The sequence below is a fragment of the Phocoena phocoena genome, chromosome 2, assembly GCF_963924675.1.
Source record: "Phocoena phocoena chromosome 2, mPhoPho1.1, whole genome shotgun sequence".
Classification (NCBI taxonomy): domain Eukaryota; kingdom Metazoa; phylum Chordata; class Mammalia; order Artiodactyla; family Phocoenidae; genus Phocoena; species Phocoena phocoena.
This window is the reverse complement of record NC_089220.1, coordinates 125,582,824-125,593,442: the sequence shown is the minus strand read 5'-3', so window position 1 is coordinate 125,593,442 and position 10,619 is coordinate 125,582,824. Positions and strand designations below refer to the sequence as shown.

Genomic DNA, 10,619 nt, shown 5'->3' with positions numbered 1-10,619 from the left:
CAGTTGGCAAATTATTAAAACATAATGTGACAAATGCTACAATACAGGAAAGAGCACAGTGAAGAGAACATAAAGCATGTAAGATCTAATGGTTCAAAACAGGTGGAGAAGGCTTCACAGGTCCAACATTTAAGATGGGGCTTGACCAAAAAAAAAAAAAGATGGGGCTTAATGAATGAATATGTAAGGCAAAAGGTGGTGCTCCTAAGACAGTGAGTGGGGCGAGAACCACAGGTGAGACTAGAGGAACAGGTTGGGGCCAACTGCACAAGGCCCTGTATAACCTGTTTGAGTCTCTATTTTGTTTCAACCACTGTTTGTCAATTTCACCATCCTAGCACACTGGGAGTGCCAGAGACAATTTTGAGGAGTTGTAAGTATTTTGTTACTAATAGCTGAAATGCAGCTACTTGGCAATTATTTAAAAAATAAATTAGAACACACTTCCAAATAATGTTGAAGAAACCAGATATAAAAGAACACATACTCTATGATTCCATTTACATAAGAGACAAAGCTAGGCAAAATTAATCTATGTTGTCTCAATTTAGGGTATAGTTACCTTTACCAGTGGATAGTGACTGGAAGGGGATCCAAGGGGGACCCCTGAGTGCCAGTAATGTTGTTTCTTGATCTGGATACCTGGTTTCACAGGTATGTTGTGAAAATTCATCAAGTCGTATACATGTATTTTGCTGTATCTGTTGTATTTTAAGTTAAAACAATAAATTAGATTCATGACACTTTGTGGTCACTTGGACACACATGCGTTTACTTGAAGAAGAGGTGGAGTTACAGACTGGAAACTCATCGTGCAAATATCACTAGTTTTGTGTTCCTTTATGGACTACCTCAGGACAGCTCTGGTACTCTCAACAGCCAGGAAAGTTATCACATGGCCAGAGTCAAGTCACCTTCACCAATAGTAGGGCTCCAGTGAGGGTGGAAGGAATTGGCTTACACCTAAGGGTTAGTTATATTGAATATATGTAGCATCTCTGAAATGCCAACACTCTGCATACATAGGAGACTGCCTTTTCCTAATTTTAGATATTATAACAAGGGACTAATGGTTCCTTATTAACCTTATAGAGAAACACAGGTCAAAAACACATCTTTATAAGCATGACTTTTAATGCATTTAACATTTATGTACCCTTAGGAACATAAAGAATCAGGTTTGTTTTTTTCCTTTCCTTAAAAAAATTTTAACTAAAAAAAAAGGTACCCAATTAAAAACAAGTAAGAGTAGAAAGAGATATATAATGAGAAGTCAAATTTTCTACTTCAGATCTGTTTCCCAGGGCAACCACTCTTAGTATTTTCTTATATGTTCTTACATAAATATTTTATAAACACACAAAGGCATATATAAATGTGTGTGTATTACTCCTTCCCCACGTTCTTTTCTTAAACTAATGGGAGCCCAATATACTCACTTTTTTTTAACTGTAGATGTTTCATTTCTGTAAACATGAATACAGCTCATTCTTTCCACAAGTATATATAACTGAGCATACATACTATGAATATATATATTATGACTTACTTAACCAGATTATTTCTAGTGTTTTACTTTTATAAACAATGTGGCATTGAAAATCCTTGAAGATACATACTTTTTTATTTATGTAGAAGCTGCCCCAATGTATACCCCCAACTCTATTGCCAAAAAGAGTTTTTGACCTCTGCATTTCTCTTTGGTTAACATTAGTATCTGTTATTTTGATTAGCCATCCTGTTTAGTTCCACTGATCTTCCCATTTCTACCTGAATGAGTACTACCCTGTTTTGATTAACACAGCCTTAAAATATATTTTAATGTCTGACAGGTTCAGTCTCCTTATATTTCTCTATAAAAGGATCATTTAAAAAATATTTTAAGGACATTTCAGACTGTCTTAATGACAGACTGACCAGCGCAATATAGTTATGCTCTCAGTATATAAATCCATCACAGACCTTGGAGATATTGTGGATTCAGTTCCAGATCACCACAATAAAGCAAATATCACAAGGTGAGTCACATGGATTTTTTGGTTTTCCAGTGCATATGAAAGTTATGTTTACACTGTACTGTAGTCTAGTAAGCGCGCAATGGCATTATGCCTATATATCTTAATAAAGAAATACTTTATTGCTAAAACATGCTAACCATCATCTAAGCCTTCAGCGAGGTGTAATTTTTTTGCTGGTGGAGAGTCTTGCCTCGATGTTGATGGCTGCTGACTGATCACGGTGGCTGTGGCAATTTCTTAAAATAAGACAGCCATGAACTTTGCCCCACTGATGGACTCTGCCTTTCATGAACCATTCCTCTGTAGCAAGCAATACATTTGACAGCAGTTTACCCATAGTAGAAGTGCTTTCAAAATTGGAGTCAATCCTCTCAATCCCTGCCGCTGCTTTATCAACTAAGTTTATATAATATTTTAAATCCTTTGTTGTCATTTCAACAACCTTCACAGAATCTTCACCGGGAGCAGATTCCATCTTAAGAAACCACTTTCTTTGCTCATCCATAAGAAGCAACTCCTCATCCATTAAAGTTTTATATTTGTAACAAATAATGAAAAAGTTTGAAATACTGCAATTACTAAAATGTGACACAAAGTGAGCAAATGTTGTTGGAAAAACGGCACCAAAAGACTTGTATGACACAGGATTGCCACAAACCTTCAATTTGTAAAAAATGCAGTATCTACAAAACACAATAAAGTGAAGCACAATAAAATGAGGTATGCCTGTAATGACATGAAAACTTGAATTTACTGCCTCCTCTCAAAAAGACAGAATATAATTATCCATATCACAACAATTTTAAATAGAATTACCTATTAAAACTCTTCTTAAAGAATACACTTGTGTTCGTAGACCACATATATACATATAGAGCTAATCACCTCTTTAAAAAACTGCTAAGATTCAAGTTTTTTACATATTACATTACACGTAAATACCTCAGGAGGAAATAATAACCATACTGGCTTAAACAGCATCCCTCCCCAAATTCACATCTACCCAGAACCTGTGAATGTAACCTTATTTGGAGATAGGGTACCTGCTGATATAATTAAGCTAAGATGCGGTCACACTGGATGAGAGTGGGCCCTAACCCAGTGACTGGTGTCCTTACAAGAGGGAAACTGGATACAGATAGACACACAGGGGAAATGTCATGTGACAACAGAGAAAGAGACTGGAGTGATGTCCAGGAAGCCCAGGAATACCAAGGATTGCCAGCAATGGCCAGAAGCTAGGAAGAGGCAGGGAAGGATTCTCCCCTAGAGCCTTGAGAGAAAGTGTGGCCCTGTAGCCATCTTGATTTTGAACTTCTAGCCTCCAGAACTGTGAAAGGATAAAGCTCTGTTGTTTTAAGCCACCAAGTTTGTGGTAATTTTTACAGCAGCAATAAGAAACTAATACAATAACTATCCCAAATTTGTGTAAGTTGAACTACCATAAATTTTGAGTGCTGTACTTGTATCAAGTGACTTATCATTTGATATATCTTTTTCAGTTACTAGGCAGCTTCCAAAAGGCAAAGGAAAAGCATGTTAGAAAACCCTTTTGAACTTTTTTTTTTTTACTGTTACCTCATTAAGGCACAATTATATTAGGGAAAACCAGTTCCTGTTTTACAAAGGAGTCATACTTCTATTATATATTGTCTCAATATGTTTTAACAACTTCAAAAGTGCTGTTGGATTATATGGGAACAGATTTTTCTTCTGCAAACGATAAATGGCACCTTGTAGCTCTTCAAAGCACTTTACTGTTCTATAAGATATTCCCACTTTAGAAGCAATGTTATTTGGGCCTATGTCACAATCAACAGAGAAGGGAGTATTAGATTCTTTGGGAACCAGAGACCTTGACTGAGACTCCAGGCTAAGTTCTTTTTTATCCCTACTTGTTCCAATTGTGTCCTGAATTTTCTTCATTGCTTCTTGGTGTAAAGACGTTAGTCTACTGTTTGCTAAACGCTGGTCTGTGGATTCTTCTTCAGAATCATCAGAGGTTTCGTAATCTACCAGACTTTGAGAAGTTCGTTGGGGAGACAGACTATTAGCCTGGAGTGTGGCCTGGGCCTCCTCAGACATCACAGCATGGTTCAGTGGTTCAGAAGATGCTTCAGAAGCCCAGGAGACCCAAGCATGAGCATCTCTGTGATTACCAAGAACAGCCAAAGGACTAGGCTCTGTTTGGTTGCTGCTTCTGTCTTGGACAAGTGAGGAGATACAACAACAAATATTTACGTTATCTTTAGATTCAGTTATATCAAAGTACTTGCAAATAGTGAAAAAATTATCCCAGTCTTTTTGCAATAATTTTAAATACCTAACAAAATACTCAAGAAAACAGGTTTCTGATGAAATCAAAAAATCAAGAAGAACGGTAGAATCAAATCCTATATTTTTTAAAAAGAATAAAAAAATACAGTGTGGATTATAGCCATTTTCATGTGTGTGATGGTTCCACATTTCTTTTTCTTGGGTCAAGCTTTCAGTAGCTTCACATTCTCTGAAAACAAAGAGAGCAGAGACTTCAGATTAATGACTGTTTACAAATACAAGTTTTGACAGATGTAATTCACAAACCATAAATTCTCCTATCAGATTTCTTTTTAATGTATGCATTATTTTAAAAACAAAAAAATTTCAAAACAATCTCTTTTTCCACAAACTCCATATAAATCTGATTCAATAAAATAAATAAAATCCATTGACTTTGGTAGTTCTAGTTTCTACCTGCCCAATTAAAGTCCTCTGTCTTCCTGTCTCTTGACATCAGAATTCCTTGCTCCTACAGGTAACTAATTCCCTGTGGTAAGGTGGGAATTAACCTCCTTGCTTTCCTTCCACACTTGCCTCAACAGGGGTGGGCATGTGACCCAGAATGACCAATCAGAGTACCCAAGCTCCTGGCCACCATGATTCCAACATGAATCTGTGACCCATGTAGGCTAATCAGATCTCTCCAGGACTTCTGCTGGCACCATTAAAGATTATAACTGTAAGGCTGCTGTAAGCCTGGCACTGCTGGTGGCCCTGTCTGAGAATTAATTCAGAGCCGTGAGATAGAAACAAAGAGAAATAATCAATGACATGGTTTGAGTCATATACAGTTACATCTGATGCCAGTTTGACCCCTTAGAATTCCCAATTAAGAGCCAATAAATTCCATTTTTTTTTTTGCTTAGACTAATGTTGATTTCTATCATTTATAGCCAATCACTCTTAACTAATACAGTTACATTAAAAAAAAATACATGTGACATGAGCACATGCCTCTGCGAGCACACTACATTCAAGCTAAGGAAGTTAGAAATTCACATACAAAGTAAATTTAATTCAGAGGCTTCCTCTTTCTTGAGGAGTAAGAAGTCAGCTTTGAATACAACTAAGATATACTCTACGAGGCATGTGCATTCAGACAGAATTTGTATTTGACCGTTTCTAAGCCTAATTCAAATCGCATGCAGGAATTCTGTGTTCTTGATTAGAACCTTTTGAAAATTGGCCCCAAACTCTTACAGTCTGAAAGCAGCCACTGCCAGCAGTGTCATAATACAAGTAAGAACTGGCAGCACAACACTGCACCGACAGTCATTAGTAAGAAATCCCTTTCTCTGAAGCCAAGAAAGAAATGGAAATAAAGCAAATACTTTAAGGTTTTAATAAAGCAGAAGCAGAAACAGTGTAAAAGGTCTTCAGTTATTAACTTCATTACCAATTACAGATATTTGCCACAAGAAGATTGACCCAAGATTGACCAAGTACAGCTGTTTTAATAAACAGAAATAGGATCAGTATAAAATGTCATCAGTAACGTAAGTTCATAATCAATTTCAGATATCTGCCTCAAGATGATATCAATCCCAGTTCAACTGTACACTAAAATGAAAATTTACAACAGCTCCTTTGATTACTTACAAGATTGTACTCACCTTTACAAAGGCAAAAATCACCTTACAGAAGTTCAATACAGATAAGTTAGTCTTAGAGGTGAAGAGAGTTCTTAAACATCAATTAAATTAAGACTTAGACAAGTGTATTAACTTATTCCTGATCACACAGGTAAAGCAAAGGTGGTGACTCAGCCAGAACCCATGCTGTCTAATACCAGTCTAGTTCTAATCCCTAGATAGATCTGCCTAGCCAGCCAAGTTTTCATAATCAGAACTCAAATGTAATCTATTTTCATGTAGGGCAGGGTTAAAGAAAGGAATTGGAACTTATAAGGAAACCACAAGATTGTTAGGGATTTTTTTTTTCCCCTAATGATGGAAAGTAAATAGTATGTCCAACACATTATTAAAAATGTTTTCTGCTTTCCTGGCATGTAGTTAGTATAATTACTTTAAAATATACGAACCTGGTCAACTTCAGGTAGATGCCCATTGCTGTTTTGGCAGCCTCCAGCATGTCATCGTCTTGTTCTATGAAGACCCTAGACAACCACTCACAAAGATTGTGTGATCGCAGAGACGGCTGAAGGTGAGGCTTTAAGAAGGTCAGTAACTCAGACATGAACCTCTGTAAATCAACTTCAAAAAAATGCAAATTTCAAAGAGCAAGCAACAGTTTATGAATGCATTTATAATAACTTGCCTATATATAAATTTATAATATCTAGAGTACTTTAAAATTCATTTTCATAATTCACACTTTCAAAAAGTTTGTGAGTTAGGGATTATCTCCACTCTGTATATTAGGAAACTGAGCTTCAGAGAAAAAAATGACCCAGTCAGTAGGATACAGTTAAAATGTATAGCCAGATCATCTACTTCCCACGCTGCCAAATAACTAATTATCTCTGAGAAATAAAAGTTACATAAATTCTTGCTAAAAGCATATAAATGAATGAGTGGTAGGCAACAGAAATCACTTCACTGGATGTCACATGGTTTGTTACTAGAGGCAACAATGCACCCAAACAAAAATAATTTGCCCTCAAAATAACAGAAAAAAATTTTTTTGTTTGTTTAAAATTGTTTAAAGTATTAAATGAAAGTACTACTATTAAGCACAAAAGTCAAAAAGGTTTTGAGGAGTTTTAACTGCAATTTAAAATTCTTGACATATAACACGCGCCATCTAGTGTTGTAACTGATAACTGCACAGGATTATATCTTGGATGTTGTTACTACAAGCTAAATGTTACCTAAAGCAATTCAGGGAAGTCACTGCTTACAATTCAGACCTTTCACTGAAACTCTATGCTGCTTGCTTAGAGACGTTTACTATTCATTTTTCTCAAATGAAACAGAGGACATAATCTTCCCCAGCACCTATACTGAATACTTTAAATGGCTCTCTTTGGACTCTAAGTTAACATCCTGGAAATTTTATACAAAAATTTCTTCATCACTATAACTTCTGACGTAATAGTTTCGATTCAACTCCTAATTGTCAAAAATCTGTATTAGTAGATATACCAATTTTATGAAGGAAAATATGAATAATATACTACAAGTAACTGAATATGAATTGACTTACATTGCTTACTTCGAAGTGACTCAACAGCATCTTTATTTTTTAAACACAATTATTAACTATACTATGCAAATTCAGTTTAGAGCACAAAACTGAAACTTTATTTCTTAAGGTAATTCTAGTTTTTTCTCTTTTTTTTGAAGAAAATTAATAAATTATAACTAGAATAACATATAGCTTAAATTGTGAAATTACAGTCCTGAGATTTGATAATTATGAATAATTTTACTTCAGTAAATAATTACCCATTACTTTGCATACAGAAGGAGTTGAGAGAGTTACCTTTCATTTCATTTGCTGAAGCACCATTTTGAAACTTGATTTCTAAGGATCTAATGATAAGTAAGCTCGCTGCTCTAAGGATCACATGATCTGGACCAGGGACACACTCACATCCAGGTTGGACTTCATCGCCTCCAAAGCAGGAAGGTTTTCCATAGACAGACAGTGTCCTCAAAAAGCCCAAATCCACAGCTTGCAGAACAGCATCAGCCAAAGCCAACAGGTCCACATCTAAAGGATGATCTGGTGCCATGAAGGTAGGGACGGATCCCCGACAAAGGTCTTCACCCACTTTGCAGAGAAGGCACTTTTTGATGAATATGATGAATTTCCTTTTGACAAAAGCCTGAATAGGCCAGGTAATAACATCGAACACACAAGAAGGTTTCAAAAATAACATCCTCTGGCAAGTGAAATGTAACTTCAGGTGGATTCTGGAGGCTATAAGAAGTTCAAGCAATTCCAGGAAACATATCAAGCTGTTTATTAGTTTAGAAGTATCTTGGTGGTTTTCAAAATGCTGAGAAAATAAGGAATTGTAAAAGACTTCAAAAATAGTGTCAAAAGGAGTCAGGAACTGCTTTAGAATTTCTGTGATAAAAAAAAAATAGTAATTATAAGCAACAGGAAAAACAAAGACTTCTTAAAAAGCAATTTTACAATTCAATTTTTATAATTATTATCCCTTTATAAGATGAAGAAATGGATTGGATTGTTTATCTCTAACATGAACAAATGAAGATATGCACACTAAGTAAGAGCTAATAACCATGGCTAATACCCATTTTACAAATATCAGTAACATCAGACGATACAAAGGATATATAAAAATGAAAAGCTTTAATTTCAATTTTTAATAATAGTGAAGTTTTACTTTTTTTCCTTTTAAAAAGGTATCCTCAATCAAAAAATATGGGGCACAATTCTTTAGTTTTTCATACTTCAAGACAGATCAGACGTTGTAAAGTAAGTTTTACTCTTCATTATATAAGTATAATGCTCCTTGGGAACAAGATAATGACCATTGTTTACAGGGAAACATAATTCATACCTGTTTTTTGTGAACATGTATCTTTAAAGATTTCTTTTATTACAAAGGTAAGCATCCAGAGGCAGTGTACTACTTTATCACTTTCAGAATATTCAGAAAGATTTTTTTGGCAAAAAGAAATCCAGGAATTACTCAATGTTATCTAGAAGTTAGAAAAAATTTAAAGGAGTAAGTTATAATACAATATTTTCTTTACAATTACAAATTACCTATTATATACAACTCAATACAACATTGCTTACTCCTTTCCAAAAAAAAAGTATGATAATATTTGTTAAAACAAGGACACAAATATCCTAATATTCCTTAAATCAAGAAATTCAATATGCCATAGAAATAAAAGATCAAAGGGAACATGAAAATATTAGCAGTGATTATTATCTCTGGTAGCTGGAATGATATGTAATTTTTATTTTGGTCTTTATACATTTTCTCTTTTCCCAAATTTTCTACTGTAAATACTGCCTTTTTTAATTCAGGAAAGAATGTTATTTTAAGAAAGGAACAAGCAATTATAGCTGAAAGAAGTCAGTAAATTTAGATTTGTTTATTAACTAATTCAGAGATAAGAGAAAAATCTGATAAGTTGTTCATATTTTTTCATTATGCTGAGGACCACTCTTAGAATTTATTTATGTTAAACCTGTGAAAATGGTCTTAGTCTCAAGCAGGGGTTCCTAAACCTTTTTTTGGAGGGGAGAAAGGAGGCCCACCTACTTCTTTGACAATCTGAAGAAAGTTATGAACTCTCTGACGTGAAACCCATCTTTTGGGTTAAAAATCTGATTTGTGAAGATTTACAACATATTTAAGACTCTAATCCTTGATATAAGCCATCATCATATTATTCTATTCTTACACTTTTGTGGATTTACACGTTATTGTGTGAGCAAATATTTTATTGATAAAATATTGAATGCCAGAGAGCAATTTTAAAGAAACTATAAAAGAAACAGTAACATAATTTGATTACTTATCTTACCTTTTCCTTCAATTGGAAATACAGAAGTAGTGCAAGGCATTTTGCAGCCATGTGAGATAACAATTTATCCGAGTTTTGGAATATACAGGTCTACAAGAAAACAAATAAATTTACCTACTGTTACTGAATGTTAAAACTTATATTTTAAAAATCTAGATCTTAAAAAAAAAAAACAAAAGCAAATGGGCTTACTAATTTAGAATCGACGTCAGATGATTTTAAAAGAATTTTAATTATATCTCTATATTTCTCCTTTGCATGCAATTCAGTTTCGACAGATAATATTCTGGTCATCATCACTTTAATCACTGTTAACTGAAGGAGCATTATTTCTCGGGTACTGTTCATCTGAAAATGTCTCTGCAAACACACAGGTGCTACAGAAGGGGTAGCCAAATTGACAGAGGATGGCTGATGCTTGCCCTGAACATCAAGGATGTTTGAGCAGTCTGAGGAGTTGGTTGTAGAGCAATCTTGATCTGAAAATGCTGGGTTGAGATAAAAGATGTAATCATGGCTGTCATTTTCAAGTGTGGCTCCAAGAAGTACTTTCCTGTATAATTGTTCTAAAACTTCAAAGAAAGCTTTCATTTTGATTGCCAAACATATCTTACAAGAAGGTTGACAAATCCAAATTGTAAATATTAATCTTAGAAATGGGATGAATCTCTGTTTCTTCAATAAAACCTAAAACAGGAAAAATAATTTAAAAATATAAGTGTTATATACATTACATTACAAGGGAAAGGCATCTATTTCCACTTAAACATTTAGTCTCTCAAGTTAAAGGTAATACTGATGGCTT

General features: G+C 34.5%; 1 protein-coding gene across 2 annotated transcripts; it reads right to left on the bottom strand.

Moving 5' to 3' along the window:
• Positions 1-3,636: 3,636 nt before the first annotated feature.
• LINS1 (lines homolog 1) lies at positions 3,637-10,405 on the bottom strand. Of its 2 annotated transcripts, none has more exons than XM_065872237.1 (6): positions 10,007-10,405; positions 9,815-9,904; positions 8,833-8,974; positions 7,782-8,372; positions 6,379-6,550; positions 3,637-4,524 (listed from the first exon to the last, which is right to left on the bottom strand). In XM_065872237.1, exons 1-6 carry the CDS (start codon positions 10,403-10,405, stop codon positions 3,639-3,641), a joined length of 2,280 nt encoding a protein of 759 aa, XP_065728309.1. In that variant the 3' UTR covers positions 3,637-3,638. The 2 variants fall into 2 exon arrangements, with proteins under 2 accessions (XP_065728309.1, XP_065728311.1); XM_065872239.1 differs by having other exon boundaries at positions 6,379-6,442; positions 9,815-9,902; positions 10,050-10,405.
• Between the last annotated feature and the right edge of the window lie 214 nt (positions 10,406-10,619).